At 36.5% G+C, this 22,107-nt stretch overlaps 3 protein-coding genes, 1 non-coding gene and 1 pseudogene across 5 annotated transcripts; 4 read left to right on the forward strand and 1 right to left on the reverse strand.

Annotated features, from left to right (window-relative positions):
• Positions 1–1,736: 1,736 nt before the first annotated feature.
• LOC130739501 (uncharacterized) lies at positions 1,737–3,872 on the forward strand (annotated as a pseudogene).
• Positions 3,873–5,697: 1,825 nt separating this feature from the next.
• Positions 5,698–10,100, forward strand: LOC130739500 (ATP sulfurylase 2-like). The gene is made up of 5 exons (XM_057591808.1): positions 5,698–6,500; positions 7,682–8,087; positions 8,345–8,605; positions 8,890–8,976; positions 9,427–10,100. Exons 1-5 carry the CDS (start codon positions 5,914–5,916, stop codon positions 9,559–9,561), a joined length of 1,476 nt encoding a protein of 491 aa, XP_057447791.1. The 5' UTR covers positions 5,698–5,913; the 3' UTR covers positions 9,562–10,100.
• Positions 10,101–10,285: 185 nt separating this feature from the next.
• On the forward strand, positions 10,286–14,634 carry LOC130739499 (WPP domain-interacting tail-anchored protein 1-like). Of its 2 annotated transcripts, none has more exons than XM_057591806.1 (4): positions 10,286–11,677; positions 12,058–13,256; positions 13,851–13,955; positions 14,375–14,634. In XM_057591806.1, exons 1-3 carry the CDS (start codon positions 11,155–11,157, stop codon positions 13,920–13,922), a joined length of 1,794 nt encoding a protein of 597 aa, XP_057447789.1. In that variant the 5' UTR covers positions 10,286–11,154; the 3' UTR covers positions 13,923–13,955; positions 14,375–14,634. The 2 variants fall into 2 exon arrangements, with proteins under 2 accessions (XP_057447789.1, XP_057447790.1); XM_057591807.1 differs by having other exon boundaries at positions 12,061–13,256.
• Positions 14,635–18,334: 3,700 nt separating this feature from the next.
• TRNAA-UGC (transfer RNA alanine (anticodon UGC)) lies at positions 18,335–18,407 on the reverse strand. Its single transcript has one exon. It is a non-coding gene; the product is annotated as a tRNA-Ala (tRNA).
• Positions 18,408–19,323: 916 nt separating this feature from the next.
• Positions 19,324–20,848, forward strand: LOC130739502 (uncharacterized). The gene has a single exon (XM_057591809.1). The coding sequence runs from the start codon at positions 19,467–19,469 to the stop codon at positions 20,604–20,606; it is 1,140 nt and encodes a 379-aa protein (XP_057447792.1). The 5' UTR covers positions 19,324–19,466; the 3' UTR covers positions 20,607–20,848.
• The last annotated feature ends 1,259 nt before the right edge of the window (positions 20,849–22,107 follow it).

Consider the following 22,107-nt stretch of genomic DNA (forward strand, 5'->3'; position numbering starts at 1 on the left):
AGATAAGAGGAAGGATTATATGTGATTAAAAAAATTACAACGACGGAAAGTGATGTTATAAAGTCCACGTGATCGTTCCGAGTTGACTAGGTTCACCATGTGAACTGATCAATCAAAATTGATGACACATCCTCAATTAGACTTAATTTGAATTAAAGTTCAAAAAAAAAAAATTGACAGGATAACATTCAAAGGATTTAAAAATCAAACACGCAATTTAATTTAAAAAAAATGAGGGATCCAAAACATTTTAATTTTGAAATTGAACTAAAACATATTTAAGCCTATAATAGTTAATCATTTTGAAATTTATTAATTTACACACTTAATTAACTGTAAAAAATGAATACAGCTACTTGGCTCGATTTTTCTTCTCACGCAATCCAACGAATTGCATTTTTAGCCAATCACTTTTCTAAAATCGAAATCCTTAATGTTACGACAAGGAATAACAACGAATTCACGCCTATTTGATTTTCAGTTTGAAAGTGTTTTCACTCAACGGAGGTCTAAAGTCTCTTTCACGTTTGGGGGTTGGAATGTGTGATCTCGAATTCCAATGCCACAAATAGAATGTGTGATCTCCAACATCTAGCTTAAAAGATGAGCTACTGTGGACTTATTTGTTTTTTTGTTTGGCCCTTCAAATATTGTTTACTTTATGTGTAACTATGTGCCATAACGTTTGGGAAATCCAAATGGACTTTTCTCAAAGAATTAAATATTAGTGTACATTTAAAGAGGGTAGATCACTAGAGATAGAAAAAGGGGAGATATAAGTGATAATTGTGATATATGATATTATGATGTGACCAGAATAAAGAGATAAAAAGAAAAAAAAAAAGTCTCACAATATCTACAACATTTAATAATGGAGTTGTTTAAATAACTCATGAGAAAATTTATGTTATATAACTCATCATCCAATCACGTTAAAAATAAGTCAGTTGAAATTTTTATGATTTATTTATTAATTTATTTATAAAAATTTTTACTGATCCATTGAGTTGTGGATTTGTAACCCACATAAGTCATTTAGACAACTCATTTAATAATCTATAAATCATTGTTGTTTCTCCAAACCCACATTATCCCTTAAAAGCACATTTACCTCAACTCTCCCTCATGGCCACTTTTCTGTTTGCAATTGTTGGGATTCATAAATAACAATTTTAAAATTCACATGGAGTGACAAAACTAATCTTCCTTCAACATGGTAATATTTATTTTATTACAAATCCATACCCTTTTTGGTAATTACATATTTAAAAGTGCTTTTCACTAAAATTATTCAAACAAGTTGAATTATCAAACTTACTTTTAAATTTACAATATTCAAACATAACTCACATCTCATCTTAATAATATATAAAGCTCATCCACAAAAGTGGGTCATAATGCTTTCTAATTTCCACATGTTACATCTCTATTGGTTGGTTTCAACGAATTTCCACATGACATTCGCTGGTTGGTCCAAATCCTTGAATTTTGATTGGTCGAAATTAATTAATGCAATAATAAATTAATCAATCAATAAATAAATATTTGAAACAAACAATTAATGTTATTTTGGTTGACCAAAATTTAGGAAATATGCGTTCATTTTTTGAAAAAAACGTAAATTTGAATTTTAAAAGCTTTGCTATATTTAGAAATGAACCACACGGTTTTAATATATTCAATGCCACAATAATATCAAATAAGTCACAATATTTTGAATTCATAATTGCCTTCACGGAATATACCAGTAATTTACCATAGGTTTTCCTTTTTTCCTTAATTGCTCTTGAAACATGTTAATGGAATATGCTTCAGCTACAAAAGATGCCCCCATAAAGGAACCAAATTAAGCTTCGTACACCAACGCCCTTCAACATCTCCATCTCCATCTCCATCTCCATCTGCCCCAATTCTGACTCTCAGTAGAAAGACGAAGCTCAAGTGGTGCGCCTCTACTGCAATCTCTACCCAATTCAAGCCTAACCTCTCTCTCACCCAAAACATGCTTATATAATCCCCAATCTCTCTCAGCATTCTCTCTCTTTCACACTCCTAGCAGATACTGCCACATCAGCTTGGCAGTTATCACTAGTGGGAATCAATTTTATTCCCCCTTCTACCCTTCCGAACAAATACCTTAGCAATACTAAGACTACTAATATTTGGGTTCCTATCAGAAACTAACCCAGTGGGACCAGTTTATGACATATGGTAAAATGAGCAAATTGCAAAGCGTATTATTGATTTATTGTGGTGGCCAAAAAGGTCATCGGTGGCTGATCCATTAGCACCACCCCCTTTTATCTGGTTCTATATAACATTATAACCTCCTCCTTCATCATTCACAATTCCCTTACCTTTAATCAACCTTGCTACCTAATCCTATTACAAGCACCTCAGTTCATTTTTTTCCTCTGTTGTAAATTTTTGTTTAGTTGTTCATCATGCTAGAAGGCAAGGCAGTGATTGGTGAAACAGACATGCTTCAAACTATGCAGCAAAACGCACTTGATTTAGCATCCAAAGCACTTGATTTCTTCGATGTCACTGAGGCGATTGAGATAGCCAGATTTATAAAGAAGGTAATAAAAACTAGAAATTAAGCCAAGGTGTTTGAGATTCATTTGATTATGAGAATAATTAATTAGTTAAAGAAATTGGGTTCCTTAATTAGCTGAGATTGATTAATTTGATTCAATTTATGCAGGAATTTGATAGGATGCATGGACCTGGTTGGCAATGTATTGTGGGAACTGATTTTGGTTCTTTTATGACACATTGATGTGGCTCCTTCATCTATTTCTGCATAGGCAGCATGGCCATTTTGCTCTTTAGGGGCTCTGCTGATCAAGAAGCAAAGGAAAATCACTTCTCAGCAGCACTAGAGGCAGCCAGAGCATAATTTCATCCGCTTTTATTTACTCTCCACAAATACACTGCTTGGATTGTCGTTGTACAAATACACTGCTGAAAGTGGCCGAAGTGTTTCCAAATAAATGTGGCACAGGTAAATGTTCCTCCTTTAGCTGCAATATCTCATGTTACAAGGGTTTATTTCAGTTTGATATTAATTTTCAGAGTTTGTTACAAGTTTTATGTTATTTCCCATCTCTTCCGTGGACTACTTGATCTGCCACATCTCTTTAAGTTTTTTCAGTTATCAATTTATTTTGTCTTTTTTAGTTGTTCAATTACTCATTTTCATCTAACTTTTGTGCTTATTCTAACTGTTTAAGCAGCAATGTCGAGAGCAAACAGTTTGCTAGACCATTACCTCAGATTGTTAAGCATCTCCAACTTTTGTGCCTCTCAATGAAATCTATTGAGGCATGCTTGATTTTCCCATCTGATTGGTACACTTTGTGGTTGTTGTTTGTTAGTTTTTATTAGCGTTATGAATCTTTTACCTATGCATTAATTTGTAGAGTAATGGGCATGCACTCTGTAGCACTGAGAAGCATGAAAGACAGGTAAAGATAAATAAGATGAATGCCATTGAGTTGGAAATTTTGGGGTAGTGGCACATTTTTTGCAACATGTGTTATGTGTTAATGAACGATGTCTTGACAGTGTATTTTTTCCACATTGTGAGGATCAATTTTGCTTTGTAGAGAATAAACCGTGGAAGGTCCCTCACATCTATCATGTTGAACCACTTTCAAATACAAGTCGGGATGACATAGGAAGATCCATCGTCAAACACCATAACACAATCCATTGGGAATATGAGCAGATTTCTTGGCCTTGAAGGAGCTTCTGGCTTGCGGTTATTAGATGTAAAAGACAGAACTGATTTTAATGTAATTTTAGCTAATATTGTAGTCTTAACTGCTTTTTATTAAAGTCCTTGAATTATTTTTTAGCCCTATCAATCCATATATTAACTTTTTTTTTATGTTTTAATCTTTAATATGTGTTATACTAATAAAATATATAAAAGAAAGATTTTTTGCATAACTGAAATAATAAGGGGGAGGCGAATCGATTTCTTTTAAAAAAAGATAAATTTATTGTGTTCTCTTCTATGAAAGAATAATGACTTAGATACTATCTAGATACATTATGTGAACTAAATAATAGAGAAAATAATTTCTAAAGAATACAATGACAATGTTAGTATATTTTTCATAATTTAAGGAGTATATTTTTTTTCAACTGCAATAGATTTATTGTAATATGGAAGTGTTGAGATACTCGACATAGGGTTACAAAACCATATAAAAGAGAAGTAGCAGGAAGTTGGAAGCTACTGTGAACTCTTTATCACTGTGGAAGCATTGCAAAGTTATAAAATTGTCTAAGAACGGCTAACCGCAGCTGCGACGACTGATGAAGCAAAACAAATCAAAGAGTTTGCGGATTGAATTCTAAAAACTAGAAATGACGATCATACTGATTCCGGAGTAGGACAGTATAATGTTCAAATCCTGCTAGATCTGCTCATTTCATTAATGGAATTGATTAAATATACATATCATGACCTTTCGCACAAAATGAAAGGCCCGCAATTCTTTCCAGATAGAGCTATATTGGCCCCTACACTGCATGTTGTTGAAATGATAAACTCTTACATGATTGACATGATAGCTGCACCAGAACGTGAATATTTGAGCTTTGACTCTGCCTTGCGATCTGATGAGAATTCCGAAATCAAAGGTGAGTGGTTTACCATATAATTTTTGAACGAAACTAAATGTTCAAAAATGCCTAACCACAAACTATTACTAAGAGTCAGTACTCCAATCATGTTTTTGAGAAATATAGACCATGTAGCAGGTTTATGCAATGAAACCAGGTTAATTGTGGACTTGGTTTCTTCTGATTCTAAATTTCCAATTAAATTCAGGAGAAGATAGTTTCCAATTGCAGTATGCTTTACGATGACAAAAAACAAAAGTCAATGATAAACACTATTTCAGGTTGGGTTCTTTCTTCCGAGAGCCGTCGTCACTCATGGTCAGATATATGTAGCTCTCTCTAGAGTACGCTCAAGAAAGGGTCTTAAACTTTGTATACTGGATGAGTTGGGAAAACAACATACCAGTACTGTAAATGTAGTGTTTAAGAAAGGTTTTAGAAATGTTTGATGTATACAACACAATTTCATTTATTTTTCCTTAAAAGAAATTAATTTTTTAATTCCATTTTTCTCTTTATATATTATTACAAGGTTAATTTATACATGATTGACATATTTATAATTTAAAATTACATATATGAAAACTAATTTATTTATTACAAAATTCTAACATAAAATTTCGTGCAGCGCACGGGTAATCGCACTAGTCGCACTAGTTACAACAAACTCCCATTAATCCAAACTCGTTTTACAAACTCAAATTAACTCAAATTCTATTTTACAAACTTAAATCCAAACTAGTCCATCAACTCATTTTTTTATCAGCCATATCATATTTGTTATGGCCCATATATATGCATTCAAAGCAAGCACAACTCACTTAGTTGCATGTGAAAACAAATATCCACCGTTAATAGCAGTTATTATAGTGACACAACCACCCTTATCTGTTCTCAACCAAAGGGCTCTCTGTACTCTACAGTGAATCTCATCATCACAACCACCCTTATAGTGCAGTGAAAAAGACCTATCTACCCTTCCAATCACCGATTCAACTTGATGCCCATTGAACAAAGAACGGTTGTAGTACTTTTGTCCTGCTGCTTTTATAAAGGCAAAAAGCTGAAGAACCGAATTTCATTGCATCTTTCTTTCTTTCCTGTTGCATCATGCGGACCGCCACAAATTTCTCATCCACAAACTCAAAATTCCTTATCACTCCACAATGTTCTCCACACTCATAGGCCATCTTGCTAGTTCTTGTTACTACTCACTTCTTCTCTCTACCTTGTGTTGTGGTGTCCCTCTTTCTTCTCTTCAATAATAGCATTAGCATGTCTCTCACCATCAAACTACAACTACTTCCTTTTCTCAACCAAAACCGCCACCATGCAGCACCAACAAAAAACATAACCAGAAAACAACACGTGTCAGGTTCTAACCGCCACAACGTGAGAATTCGTCCTGAACCGATTTACAGTTCCAATTCTCTTATCATCGCAACCACTAGGAAACTGAAGCTACCGAGAATGCAGGGTGTGAGGAGCTCGTTGATAGAGCCTGATGGAGGGGCATTGGTGGATCTTGTGGTGCCGGAGAGCCAGAGGGGGTTGAAGGCGGTGGAGGCGGAGGCGCTGCCGAAGGTGCGGCTGACGAGGGTTGATCTTGAGTGGGTACATGTGATTGGGGAAGGGTGGGCTAGTCCTTTGAGGGGTTTCATGAGGGAGGATGAGTATTTGCAGAGCTTGCATTTCAATTCCATGAGAGTGGAGGGTGGTGGTGGTGGTGGTGGTGGTTCTGTGGTGAACATGTCGCTTCCCATTGTGTTGGCTATTGATGATGAGACTAAGGGTCAAATTGGGTCGTCGTCAAATGTGAGTTTGATTGGGCCTGATGGTGATTGTGTTGCAATTCTTAGAAGGTTAGTCTTCTTTTTTCTGCCATTTTTTTTTTCTGGTTAATTGGTGTTTTCTAGTTAATTATTCAGTTGTTATTTACATGAGTTTTAGCTTATAGTTTAATGATTACAATTTACAAGTGTAGAAAGGAACAGATTCTCAAGTGTTGGGGTTGGTTCAACTGGGTATTGGATCACAGATTAAAAGACTTAAGTTTGATTCACAAAAATTGTCTATTGACTTATGTTTGTTGAATTTCACATTTTTTTACATGTCCTGCATGTTAATAATCCCCTTGAGTTGGTGCATGTGGATTCGAAATGCCAAACTAGCTGAGCAAGATAGTTTATATATGAATTCTTTGGTGATGATGGTAGTAAACTGCAAGTTAGAAGCATTGTGTGGTGGAGGTACTTCCAGTGCTTGAACTTGTTTACAAACAAAATGACAGAGTACTTTATGTTGGGTATGTTCATGAGAGAGTTAGAAGGTAATGGAATGGGGCTTGGTTTTTTTATAAAAAGGTATGGTGGGGGAAGATAAAATTCCAGAAGTAGGTTATGGTATGTGGTTATGGAATCATTTCGAATGGTCACAAGATAAATCAGTGGCTACCATGTGATCATGGATCAGAAGCACCAGTATCTAGTGTCTGTTCTTCAGAGACATGGATTTGAAATTCGAAGGGTCGTACCGGACAGGACAGCGTTACTTCGAAAACTTCCATGGGAGATTTCATTATGTGCATGCTCCGGGTTAACACGTAATTGCATTTCTTCTAGGCATGCTCTGGGTTACCTGAAGAGTTAAGGGAATAAGGTGAAAAGGTATCAACATGCAGGGGAAGCATGCTGCTCTGATACTATATAAAGTTGAACAATAAGCATTCTCACTTGTCTGTTTGAACTGTACATGACTATGACTTTATACAGCTAAGAACCTTAGTCGCAGGCTAAGGAAAAGGCTGAGTGAAAGACATGAAGTAATAATTTCTATGAAATATTGACTTATCATAAGTTACATGCTTTTTTGACATGTCTCACATGTTCATTTCACATGCCTTCAACTTTCAGTCTTCTATTTTGCATTTAGTGTAAGTCATGCAGTCATCTTGAAATTAAGAAAGTTGAATTGCCCTGGCTATCTAAATAAATCCCTGTCGTGGTCTCTTTTACCTTTAATTAACCATTAAACTCCTATGCAGTATTCAAATCTACAAGCATAACAAGGAAGAAAGAATAGCTAGAACTTGGGGAACAACTGCACCAGGATTGCCATATGTTGAAGAGGTGATTACCCCAGCTGGAAATTGGCTTATTGGAGGAGATTTGGAATTGCTAAAACCTATCAAATATAATGATGGTCTTGATCACTACAGGCTCTCACCCAAACAACTTCGTGAGGAATTCGATAGGCGTGAAGCTGATGCAGTTTTTGCCTTTCAGTTAAGAAATCCAGTGCACAATGGCCATGCCTTGTTAATGAACGATACGCGTAATCGCCTGTTGGAAATGGGTTACAAAAATCCAATCTTATTGCTTCATCCTCTTGGAGGTTTCACAAAGGCTGATGATGTGCCCTTAGATGTCAGGATGGAGCAACATAGCAAGGTAGTTTCCATTGTTCTTATATGACATGGAGTATTAACAATGTTCATGTGCCTATGATAATATATGCTTAGAAATGACCTTGTAAGTGATTAAGCTGTCATTTAATTTCAGCAACCTGTTTATTTGTAATTGCTCAGTCCACGGAATTTTATCCACTTAATATCAAGTTCTTTTTAGTATACATTGATTCAGTTAACCGACCTCGCCTAGCGCGAAAAAACTTGGATGAAGATATAAAGTTATTTTTTTGTTCTTAGGTCCTAGAAGATGGAGTTCTTGATCCAGAGACTACCATAGTTTCTATCTTTCCATCACCTATGCATTATGCTGGTCCAACGGAAGTGCAGTGGCACGCCAAGGCACGAATAAATGCAGGTGCTAACTTCTATATTGTTGGTCGTGATCCTGCTGGTATGGGTCACCCGACTGAGAAAAGGGATTTGTACGACCCTGATCACGGGAAAAAGGTGCTCAGCATGGCTCCTGGTCTTGAGAAGCTTAACATTTTGCCATTCAGGGTATATTTTCTTACTTTCACGCATGGCTATAGGTTCTGGTTCCTCTATGAAATATGTTCTTTGAATGGCTTCTTCTTCACAATGCTTTGTGATGCATGTCATGTTGCTTATTATTTGAGTTGTGAAATGACATGATTTCCTTGTTCATTAATATACGACATTACTTTATGAAGTTTAAGTGTTTAATACGCTACCAAGAAGTATGCTGATGAGATTTTGTTTTATTTAATGACGATTCAGAAAATACTTATGTCTTCTACCTTGTTTGCCATTTTAAATTACAGGTGGCAGCTTATGACACTAAGGACAAAAAGATGGCATTTTTTGATCCAACCCGTTCTCAAGATTTCCTATTTATATCAGGAACCAAGGTATTTGATTTCTTTATTCATTATCATTCACTAATGTATTTCAAGCTCCATCAACCTTAACTTTGGAACTTGTGATTAATAGTTATTTATTAAATTAGTATATAGCCAATGTATTATATTAGGTTATAATGGCAGATCCTGGTTCCCTTTATTCCTTGAAGTTGGCTACAACTTAAACAAAAGTAATTTACATTGGAACTTGGAAGTAATAAAGTTGGGCATAAAGAACAGCATTGGGGTTTTACTATGTATGACGATAATATGTAAAATGCAAAATATTAATAAGATGTTTCTTGTGGATGTGGGCATTCGCCTGTAAGGGCACCCTTAGATCTTGTTCATTCAGTTTTCACACATGTATCATCAAGTTGGTATCTGAAGTCATTTGACATTGGATAACTGCTCTTCACAATTTTGTTAATATTTTCTTGGTTTGATTTATTTTTCCAGATGCGGGCTTATGCAAGAAGCGGGGAGAATCCACCAGATGGATTTATGTGCCCAAGTGGATGGAAGGTTCTTGTTAATTATTATAAAAGTTTGCAGGCGGAAGAGGCAGCACAACAGCCTGTGCTATCTGCTTAGACATAACTAGGAATTTTTGCATTAATTGGTTCCAAAGGAAGAGTGTTAAGGGTACAGTTCCAGGAGTGCCAATTTTGATGCATGGTCTTCCAGCTTCATGGTCAAGAATTCAGCAATGCGCAAGCATATTTTAGTTTTTTTTTAATCCAATGATTCATCTTTGGTTTCCTTATGAAGTTACTATGAATGAAGATTTTGTTGTGGTGTGTCAGGCATTATTGCAGAATCCTCTATCTGATCTGAGTCTCAACATAAGGACTAGAAATTTTCAGTAGAACCTGGGTGCTGTTGGCTATTAACAGGGTGTATAGAGAATGTGGCCTTGAGAACAAACACACTACAAAGTGGGGGGACTACTACAAGGACAAGAAAGGGAAAAGCAACCACATGTTGTCCAGGGGATAATTCAATGGACCACATGGGCTGTTGTGGTGTGTCTGAATTCTGATGAACAATTTTTAAGGAGGGAAAGTACATATTTTACTGCAAAATGTTTTATTTCGACATTTGAGCATAAAAAATTGAAAATTATGATGACATTTATCGCACTCAAAAATGAATAATTTAAAATTAATACTCTTCATAGGCTCTCTATTCAGTGCTTCCATGAAAGGAACCTTGAACCTACGTTGCGGTAGCTTAAACCCAAACATACCGTAGTTATTTAATTCTCTTATACAAATTGCATACTTATTTTGTGTGTATTAAATTGTTCTGTCATTCAAGCCAAGCCGAGTGCGGTGAATGTCAAATATATTTTTAAGAGTGTATAGGTTATAAAGATCGAGCTTTTGACCTATTGTTTCAAAAACCCTTTTAACACTATTTATCCATTGTTTTAATCTTATCCATTGAACATTTTTATTAAATTTTGCACCAATATTGGACTTCTGCATTGATTTTCCCAACTAGTCCATTGCACATCAGATCTACCTAAGGCAACATTTAGCCGACAATTTTTTTTTAAATGTTGTTTAGGGGTATGCATAAAAAGGAAGATATCATTTACTAATACAAAACTTGAATGCTACACCCTTACAAATCCACCTATATCATCATTTCTTTTCTTCAAAATTCCACTACTAGCTCATTACTAGTAGATAGAGAAATATGGTGTTTGTATAAGATAAACTGTGATAGGTGAGACAAAATTATTACATAAGTGTTTAAATGGAGTAAAAATCAAGAAACATTATGAAAACAGAGAACATGGGATTTGAAGTGCACAAACCAGAGAACATGGGACAGAAAATGAGAAGACTTTCAAAAAAAAATTGAGAAGACAACGGAGAATGGAGCAGTTGTTATGTCTTCACAATTGCCATTCCATTTCAAGTACCTATAGATCAGATAATAATACTAAGTAAATCTATGTTTGAAAATCGTTTTAAGTTAAAATTAATTTTCAAGACAAACTTATATGTTATCTGTGTCTGAATCAATTATTACTTATTAGAGGTTGAAACAAACAACAGTTAATATTTAAATTGTTTCAGCAATCCTTGCTACAGTTCTGTAATTTCCTTTTCCCATTATACCTTCCCCAAACTCAGTGGATTCACTCCCAAGTTTCTGGACAAGTGGGGTGTTAAAATGAGCACTGAAAGTGCTGAAAGTGTTGTTAGTGTTGATCTTGAAGGTGTTGTTTCATCATCCAATGGGGATGTAATTGGGGATCCGGGTGTTGTTAGCAGCACAAAGCTTGCAAGGTTGGATTTGAGTTTGGCATGTTTCTCAGAGAAAGTTTCCAACTTGAGCATTTTTGTGATGCATCTAGCAACCATGGAGAGTGAACTTGATGGCTTAGCTTGGGTGAAGGATCACATGGGACTTGGTTCTTTTGAAAAGGTTCTGGAATTTGATCTGTTATCTGGAGTGTTGGGTTCAGAGATCAGAGAGTTAGATGGATTCTTAGACACTCTTAAATCTGGGATTGTGGAATCTAGAGAGAGGGTGTGGTCTTGCACTCATTTGGGAGAGGCTTTCATTACAATGCAAGACAAGTTACTTGACTGTGAGCAATATCTGAAGCAATCTGAACATCAGTTCACTGAAATTAAGATACAGTCAGCTAGCTTCCAGAGGAATTTGTCTTCTTTAAAGAAGGCAGAAAATGGTATGTAGAGGATCTTATTTTATTCATTTCTTCTCAATTTTTCCTAGCCTTTTTCCTATTTCATCAGGTTGGTAGAAAAAAGGGTATTCTTTTATTTCTGTCTCATTTTCTGGGGTTTCTCTTCAATTTCCCTGTGAAATTTGTTGATCAAAAGGGACTATAACATCTTTGTAGATTGCTTTCATTACAAAATCTTTTTAGAAAAAGGAAGGAAGAAGCAAATAAAGCGGTGAAGAACATTGAATTGACTGGCTCAATATTGCTGCTTCTTGATTGATTTGTAGCAAATAAGAATACAATTATGTGAATGTTTCTGCTTCTGAATATAATTGTCTGGCTCAATATTTCTTCTTATTTTGTTGGGGGATTTTCGATGACAGCAGGTAATGGTGAAGCAGATAAAATCATCAGAGAGGGTGATAAATCTTTGAATGTAAATGGACAGATAAAACTGCAAACAGCTGGGCAACAAAGGTATATTCTGAAAATGCTGGATAAATCATTGGCAAGAGAAATGGATCTTGAGAAGAATTTATATGATTCAAGAGAAATTGAAGGAAAGCTAAAACTACGAGTGTTCTCTTTAGATCAAAAGTTAGTTCACATGGAGGAAGAAGCAATTGATGTTTGGGAAAGATTGTTTGAGGCAAACAATGCACGTGAGATCCTGATGGGAATTTCAAAAGGTCTGTTGGGCAGACTCCAGATTTCTCAGTTCAAATTGAATGGTTCCAGTCACCATGAATTTGAGCTTCAAGCTAAGCTTGAAACTCTTGTAGAACAATTGAAAACCAGAGATGTTATTGTGGAGAAGATCAAAAGCAACAGTACTGAATTAAACAGCTCTCTTCTGGATCAGACAAATACTGCAAAAGCTGATCTGAAAGATGCTGAAGATAAGCTAATCCATGCCAATTCTGAAATCTTCACTTTAACTGAGAAGGTGTCTTTACTTGAGAAGCAGCTAGAAGAATCTGAATCCCAGCGACTGAATATGAAAGCATCGGCTGATGAATATCAGAAGCAGTACAATGTTGTGTGCTCTGAAGTAGGAGACATGGGAAATCTTGTTGTTGACCTGAAACAAATTGTAACCAATGAAAAAAGTAGGGCTGATAGTGCAGAAACTAAGTGTAAGTTACTGACAGAGATTAATTCAAAACTCAATGAAGAGCTGAATCTTTTGAAAGGCGGTGGAGACAATTCCAAGAGAATTTATTATAATCTTCGATTGCGGAATAAAGTAGCATCTGCGGAAGCTGGTCAGGAGAAGCAAAGTATGTTGTATTCCACAATTAGTGATATGGAAAATGTGATAAAGGATCTTAAGTCAAAGGTTTCTAAAGCTGAGAGTCAGGCTGACAGTGCAGAGGAGAATTGTATAATATTGTCTGAATCTAATGCTAAGTTAAATGAGGAACTGAAGTTCTTGGGGAGTAGATTGGAATGCTTAGAGGTATCTCTGCACATAGAGGAGGAAGCAAAAATGTTAACTGCGAAGCAGATTGGAAAGCAGACTGAATTTTTTAAGAATTTGGTGACGCAGCTGGCTATTGAAAGAGAGCGTCTGAAGCAGCAGGTAAAGACTGAGATGGAGAATTCATTTCTTGTTAATTAAATTATAAATCTTTCATGGTGTGTCCTAGTTTATAGACTGCTAGGACTACTTCACTCCTCAACACCTTTTGATTACTCATATTTCACAAAATTTCGTAGACTCATCTATATAAACTAATTGATACCTCAGTATAGGATGGTTTCATCAATGATATGATGTACGTGCCTATTTTACTTCTTTTGATATACATGTATTCATTCATGTGCATAGGCGTAGTATGTGAGTGGGCCCATCATTTATTTCTTTTTTTATTTCTCCACAGTCTGTTTTAAGCAGTATGCAGCTCACCGAGTTGATGCAGTATCATGTAGTTGCTCCAATATTCTCTTCAAGCATGTTAGTGATCTTGATAAATGAGGAAGAAAAAATCAATGAACAATGACATTTAAACAACTCTGCTTGAGTTTTGTGAATAATATGCTGAAATGTGAGATATCCCAAAGTGAAAACCTTCTGATATTTATGACTCAACATCTTAGCTAAGATAGATTGAATAAATTAAGGGCCTAGTTTTACTGCTATTTGGCTTACTGAAAATGTTGTATTTATCTACAGTTATCTTCCCTAGCAAGTGAGAACAAAATTTTGGTAGTGAAGCTAATGCAGACATATAAAGATCCTTCTTGAGAAGCTAGTGAGACTTCAGCCATTGGCCATAAGGTTGGTACATTTGACTTTTTTACTTGTTTTTTGATATGTGCATGTAAATGACTGAATGGCGAGGATTTCTTAACTAGTTAACTCAAAAAAGATTAATTGGCTTAAAAAAATATGTTCTGTTTTCAATTTTACAAAAAGGTTTTTCTGTTCTAAAGATAGTATCTGGACAACAGTGGGCTATAGAGAGCATTAATTGGTTCCCTGTTGGGAGAAGTATATGCTGTGTAAAGTGCATATGATTACCATCTAATAAAAGACTAAGCATGACAATTGATCATTGATGTCTGAAGTTTATAACTTCCTACATATGTGACTTGTGAGCAATAGCATCAAGATAAAAAAAAGGTTTAAATATTGCAATAAACTAAAGACAACAGAAGAAAAAGGTGCATAGATTGAAATTCTTCTCATTATTACAGGTGGGCAGGTCTTGAAAACATTGATATGCAAAATTTAATGAAGTAAAACCTACAGATTCTATGTTAGTTGTTCGGAGTATGAGGAGAATAGATGCAGGGGTTCCTGAATTTTCATATCGGTTCTTGTTTTACTGGTTTCATTTCATCTGTGATTTATTTATGTTTCTATTACAGAAATTTGTTTTCTGTTTATTATTCATTTGTTGACTCTATTGATAGGTGTTTAATTCAAAGCATTAATTATATTTGTGTTATAAGCATTGAGCTTTTCAGAACAACTAGTTGGTCCCCAACTATCAAAATGCATTTCGTTGTCTAAGAAAGTGGCAAAAGTCGGTCGAGTTAGTCTATCCGTCAGTTTTGGTCAACTAATAAATGTGACATGACTGTTAGATGCTGATGTGAGAAATGTCGGGCAAGTTAGTATCTGAATGTGTTAAACGTCGGGCAATTAGTCTCCAATTGTATACTAATACACTATTTTACAAAAGGGAGTGGGGAGATTCAAACTTGGAACTTTGGGGTGGTAAAACAAGCCATTTGCTAGTTGAGCCAAGCAATCTAATGATTATAATGTAAACTCACTTATAATGTGAACTTAGTTACATTTCTTATGTCAAGCTATCTCATTTTGTTGTGGTGTGTAAGGAGCGGTGAACCATGTATTATACGGTTTTTCTCATAAAACTCCTCAAGACTGGTTGTGTTAGAGCATCTCCAATAGAGTCCTTATTTTTGGACCTTAAAATAAGATCCGGATCTTATTAGATCCCACCATTGGAGCTATCCTACATGACATGAGATCTTAGCAAAAGCTAAGATCCATGCCTTAGCTCAGGTACTCTCAAATGTAGGATCTTAAATAAAATAATATTTTTTTTTCTCTCCTTCAATACCATAATCAAAGTGAAAATTAGGGAGGAAAATAAATAATATAAATATATTGAGTACTGTGGGCCCAGACAAAAGTAAAATAAGATCTCAACCACTAGAGTGAAATGTGTATGAAGACCTTATGAGTGTCTTAAATCCTATGTGGCAATTTGGGCCCACAAGAATTGAGTTAAGTCCCAAAATAAGTTCCTACCATTGGAGATGCTCTTATACTCACCACTCTTATTAGGTACTGTCTTTTTATTTTCTGGTTCAATTAGCGCGGGAAAAGTTTCCAATTCCGCACTTAAATGTGCGGTAAGGTTTTTAGTACCGCACTTATACGTGCGTGAAAAGCATTTTATTTGTGCGTTCAACACTCGGTAAAACTATAAGTTCGTAATCAAAAAACAAACCACACTTATGACGTGCGGAAGGTATTGCATATTATAAATGCGGAGAGTGATAAATACATTCTGCATTTTAAATGGGTGGTTTAGGTATCAAGCGTATTTTGGGAAAAAATTATGTAAAGAGATGACATAACTATTCATGCAACCCTTAAATTATCAAAATTCGAAAACACTCTTCATATTTTTTTCGCCAGCACTTTCAAAGTGTATCGCGTTAACGTGACACACTTTAAAATGTGTTTACTTGCATAACAGAAATGGTGGTAAACAACGATGAGCTTACTTGTGAGTGTAACGACAAAGTCAACGGAGCAAGCTGGGCAACGGGGAGCGGCAGAGAGGAGGGAGGATGGCTAGTGGAGGTGGGTGTGGGTGAGAATAGAATGGAGAAGGAAGAGGGAGGATGACAAGTGGTAAGGATGAGTGGTGAGAAATTGAAGTGTGTTGTAAATAGATGACCATATAGGCCAATGGGGCAAGCCCATATGTCTTTGTCTCCCTAATGCTATAAATAAGAGGATGATGCACCAAGCATCAGACACCTCCAATTCCACAATATCTCTTGTCTCACTCTTGCATTCTCTCTTCTCCTTTCTCTTCCATCTCTTGCTTATACTTTTTTTTTTGAACTTTCTTGCTTATACTTTATTCTTAACAAAGTGAGTATTTTTCATTAAAGATATTTTGGTATTTTCATCACTTTAAAAATTACATGAATAAATGTGAGGGTGACACCAATAACAACTTCCAAACTATTTATTGGGATAACACTAAAATCAATTCCCTTAAATCACTTGTTAAGGACATGAAAGAAAGTCCATAATATTACCATTTCTTGTTTGCCTATAGAAGATGGACCAATCATTTTCCACCATAGATATAATAATATAAAAAAAACCAGTGGCTAAATTTAATTAAAGGGAATTGTTATTCAGACCCCTCACCCCTATTCAGACCCCTAAAAAAGTGCAAAAATACTTAAATACCCTTAATGAAAAAAAATATAAAAAAAAAACCCACCCCTCCTCACATTCTCTCTCCTCTCTCCTTACCTCTTTCCTCTTACTCTCACCCCCCACCACCACCACCCACCACCACCACCACCACCACCCACAACCACCGCCACCCCTATGGCCGCTGCCACCGCCGCCGCCGCCACCACCACCACAAGCTCCATCTTATGTCGTTTTTAATTTTTTTCTGCAAATAAACGCACTTTAGAAGTGCGTCGTTAACGCACATATAACGTGCGACGTAAACGCACTTTTAAAGGGCGAATTGCTGTAAATTTGTACAGAACTGATGTCAGATGATTTTTAAAAATTATGAGACTCCACAGTAAATCAAGTTAAAATATTTGGAGATTTATGGTGGAATAAAAAATGTTTGAAATTCAAAATAAAATACCAGATGAAGGAATTTGGCTAAATTACACAAATCTTAGGACCTTCAGAGAAGGTGCTAAGTTATGATCGTTTGATTTTTCTCTTCAACTTTGCAGTTGATCGACTTCGCATCCGAGATAAAAAAATGTCCAATTTTCCAAACCGCACCGCTCCTGATTCTAAAGTGACTGCTACAAGGTGTCAGAATTTGGAGATTCTGACTGCATATTTGAGCTCAGAATGGTCCTATTACCTTAACCAAGAAGTGCCAGTCCTAAATTTCTTCCAAAAATTAAACAGGAAAAAAAAAAGAAATCAGTTTGTTTATCTCGCACTGTGAAAAGTGCGACCAAAACGCACGTTGAAAGTGCGTGATAGACGCACCTTCCAAATGCGTGATGGACGCACTTTCCAAGTGCGTTTTGGTCGCACTTTCCCAGTGCGAGCGAAATTTTTTCATAAAGGGCTTTTTTCAGATTTTACGAATTTAACAAGGGTCTGAATAGGGGTGGGGGGGGGTCTGAATAACAATTTCCTTAATTAAAACGTAGATGAAGATCGAAGATGGTGGAGGAGCCGCTCTGGAAACTTCATAGCCATGCTAGCAACGTGAGACGGCCGGCGACATTGACGAGCAAGGTGACCTCCCTCCTGTGCGAGATAATGTTCAATAGAGACTTCACGGTTGCAGGCCACCTCTCGTGTAAGTGGAGACGATGAAATGTTGGCAGCACAAGGGAAGGACACACGTGGCCAAGGTGCCAGCAACACACAAGAGAAAGACGGTGGTCATGGATGCCTACTCCGTGAGGGTGCTCACCGGATAAGACAAGGTGGTGGTGGCGGCAAAAGGAAGACTGGTGGTCATGGAGGCGCTGACTAAGACACTGACACACCTAGCATTTCTCTTATACGGTTCTGAACAATTGTAGGCAATTATCCTGTTCCGCTTAAGTAGCAGCTAATTCCAATCTAATTGCTAGCTAATCAGCAGATTTTCACAGCTAATTTGCTGTAAGTTAGCTGTGAAACATATTCAGTAGCTAATTCGCCTATTCCGATGCACAGTTTCGTAGCTAAATTTCGCAGCTAAAGTCTCCTAGCTATTCTACAGCTAAGTTATGCCTAATACAAAAGCTAATTCGCAGCTAATTTTGAGAGCTAAATCAAAGATAATTTCACAGCTAATGTCTAGCCAATTCGAAACTAATTCCCAGCTCGATTTCAGCTAATTCACAGCGATTTGAAGACTAATTGTGCGTAGGAATTACGAAAAGAAATTAAAAAAGTGGAGATGCAGGGGATCGAACCCTGTACCTCCCGCATGCAAAGCGGGCGCTCTACCATTTGAGCTACATCCCCGTTTTGATTAATTTGCTAGGTAGATATTATTTAATGTTTAAATACTATGATTAAGACACGTTTCTGAAGAATTGTTCTGTTAACTAAGTTTTTTAACAATAGAAGTGGTTGTTAGAATAAATCGATCTCGTTAATTTGTTGAAACTATTTGAAATCTAGTTTGATCTTATATAGCATATGATATTTTGTATTCATTATGACGTTTTATATTATGATAAAACACCTTGTATAGTATTTTGAAGAGGACATGATACATCATAACTGAATGTAAGCAGAAGACGGATGCTGGGGGAGTCCTGAGGTGGTGACCAGGGTGCGCCAATCTTGTATGGGGATGAAGGTAAGTCTCTAATGGATCTTTTAGAGCCACTTTATAGGGAAGATGACAATTGCACTATTAATAAAAAAAACTGAATTACATATATAAATTCTTAAGTATCACATAAATTTAAAATAAATTCATTAACATGATCTCAAAGCCTTGGAAATTAGTCTTATGAATACCGATTGTGGCAAAACTTGAGAAAAAAAAAACTTATTAAGATCAAAATTTCATGAGTTATTTACTTATTCTCATATGATATTTTTTGAAAAAAAAAAACTTACTATTCTCATATGTATTTTATCTCAATTCTCAAATTATAAAATTATATCTTCTACTGTTTAGATCTCTATTAACAAACGTCTCTCAATAATAATTTCAGTGGTAAAAATTGGAAGACACATATGAATTGAGAATGAGGAAGTTCAAAAATAAACCCTAAAATGAACGACAAGATCGAAGATATTTATATTATAATAGATTATCATAAGTTACGTGGAATAGAAAAAAGAGTGAAGTGAAAGATTTTGAGAAGCATGTGCAAGTGATTTCACACCTACTAATCTTTCTTGCCCAACTTAGAAGTCTTGGTCTTGGTATTCTGCCAAGTATTTGTCACGAAATAGGAACACAAAATTCTCCAAATCTTATAATCCTGCTTTTTAAAACACACAGAAGACACAACAAATAAAATTGAACAAGATTCTTAGATTCGTTCGTATCTAAAACACACAAACATGTCTCGCTATTCTTCCAATCCCTTTCATTCCGATTCCGATTCCGACTCTGTCAATTGCTTCGTCACCGATCTCTTCGAATCCCACCGCTCCTCCTCCTCCTCCTCCTCCTCCGACCACCCTCCTCCTCCTCGCCGTTGCTCCTGCCACGACATCAGCATAAACCCCTTCTCCGGTGCCATCTGCGACCTTCACCACCACCGCCCACAAGGCTTCCAGTTAGGGTTTGATTTTGACGACGAATTCGATCCCCAAAACCACGATCAGCTTTTCGATTTCTCCGTCGGTGCTGCTCATTCAACCGGCGGGCTTAGGGTTGTCGGCTTCGGTTCCGATTCTGATTCCAGCGGCGACGAGGGCGGGAACATTGGTGGTGACAGGGTTGAAGGTGGGTTTGATGAGTTTGATGTTCGATTGTGTTGGGATAGTCTCTGTTTGGAGGATCAGAGGAACCTCAATGAATGGGAGGAGGTGGTGGAGGAGAGTAGGCTGAATGAGAGAGAGCTAGGTTCCACCTTGGTGATTGATGAGGTTGGGGTTGGGGTTGGGGTTGAGGTTGAGGATCAATCAGTGGCGTCCGGGTTCGAAGAGGAAGATGAAGAGGAAGAGGCGTTTAGGCACCTGGAGTGGGAGATTCTGGTGGCGGTTAACAATTTGGAGATGGATGTTGCATTGCATCATGAAGTTGAGAATAGTTTTGATGAAGGCTATTTAACGGTTCATGAATATGATAGTTTTATACCGACCGCGTTTCAGGATGGTTTTATATCCACAGCTGATTACGAGGTTCTTTTCGGGCAGCTTCTGCAGAATGAGAGTGGCTTGAAAGGGAGCCCTCCCGCAGCCAAGAGTTTCGTGGAGAGTCTCCCCCTGGTCGAGCTCACGGAGGAGGAGTTGCGGGGGAAGGATATGGCGTGCGCCATTTGTAAGGATGAGATCATGTTGGAGGAGAAGGTGAGGAGGCTACCTTGCTCCCATTGTTACCATGGGGACTGCATTTTGCCGTGGTTGAGTATTCGCAACACCTGCCCGGTTTGTCGGTTCGAGTTGCCCACGGATGATCCTGATTATGAGCAGAGTAAGATCGAGGGTGCTGCCGCCCATGGTCTTATGGAGCTTGCAACAGAGATGCAGTTTTGACCTGTTGATTCAGGTTATATACCCCTGGTTTATGTATATATAGCAGTTTGCTTTGCCTCATATCCAACTGATGATGAGAACAAATGTTTTGTAATTAGTTTTCATGTTGTGGTGGTTTTGGAATAAGTTTAACTATATAGCATGCTCTGGATAGACAAGAAATGGATGCTTGTCAATACTCAGTTTATATTCAAAAATATACCACAAGAAGGATCATGTTAAAGGTTTAGTATTTCTTTTCATGAACCATTGTTAGATTTATGCATCAATCTTTCTGAATCATGATGTGTAAAATGTTAGTCATCTGTATATATCTGCATAACTACATTAGTTCACCTCAGGTTAGCACTTCTAAGGAATTGCATTTCTAAGTGAAACGTAAAACATTTACTCATATTATTCCTTAGTTGAATGGTATTGTAAGTTTCTGTAAGTTAGCATGGTTCTTTTATCTTTTCATTGTTATATAGATATTATTCCATCTCTTTGTTATCCAATAATTTTTACCTTGTTTATTCTTTTTAACTTTCTATATCATCTCTGACTTCAGGTCAGTTTAACACTTGACATCTAAAATTATTTCGTTATTCGACCTTAATCTTAATTGCTTGGGTTTTACCTGCTCAGCTTTATATCCAGCTTCTTATAGAGTACTTTATATGTATAGTTTAAGGCTACAGTTGTGACTCAATTTTTGAGTATTGGGCATAAATTTTGGAAATCCAGCTGCCCTAGAGGAAGAAATGCTTGGTTGCTTGTTTTATTTATTTTGCAACCTAAAGGCTTCCAAAACAGATGGCAACCTTTGAATAAAGTGTGATGTTTATTCTGTAGTAAGTCTTCTTCAGTGTCATATTAATTAGAGCATAGTAGGAACTAGGAACCCTGTCCCAAGTGTCAAACAGTCATATAAGGCTTTTAACATGTTTGGTTTTTTGTTGGGATATCCCCAAAGCATGGTTTTGGGATAACTAGAGGAATCCTAACACACACTTAAGCACTGGTTGTTTTATCAACACAGTGGTGGATATGATATGTGCTCAAGTCCTTTTTCGTATGTCACTACACCTTTGTTCTTAATCATTGTTTCGAAAGTACTTTGCAGTTCATATACACCCTCAAACTCCTGATCTCATGCATATTATTCCCATGGAACTTAGCATTGGAATGAGATCAGCTATATGGTTCATACTATGCCATTGTGCTCGAGATATTATTGAAGTCTTATAATCATTAACCAGAGTATGATCATGCTACAACAACAGAAGTTTTATCCTACTAAGTGAGGTCTGCTATATGGTTGATACTACGCCATTGTGCTCTATCAAAAACCAGATTTTGAGAGATATTATTGATAAAGAAATCATTTTTAACAATATCTTCCCATGTTTAGATCATCACAACGGTTCTATTGAACGGAAGCACCCATGTAGTAAAAACTGGATCTATCCTTTCTCATGTAGTCCAACAGCTTATTAACCAGTTGGATACAAACTTTGCT

Source organism: Lotus japonicus, chromosome 2 (assembly GCF_012489685.1).
Source record: "Lotus japonicus ecotype B-129 chromosome 2, LjGifu_v1.2".
Taxonomy (NCBI): domain Eukaryota; kingdom Viridiplantae; phylum Streptophyta; class Magnoliopsida; order Fabales; family Fabaceae; genus Lotus; species Lotus japonicus.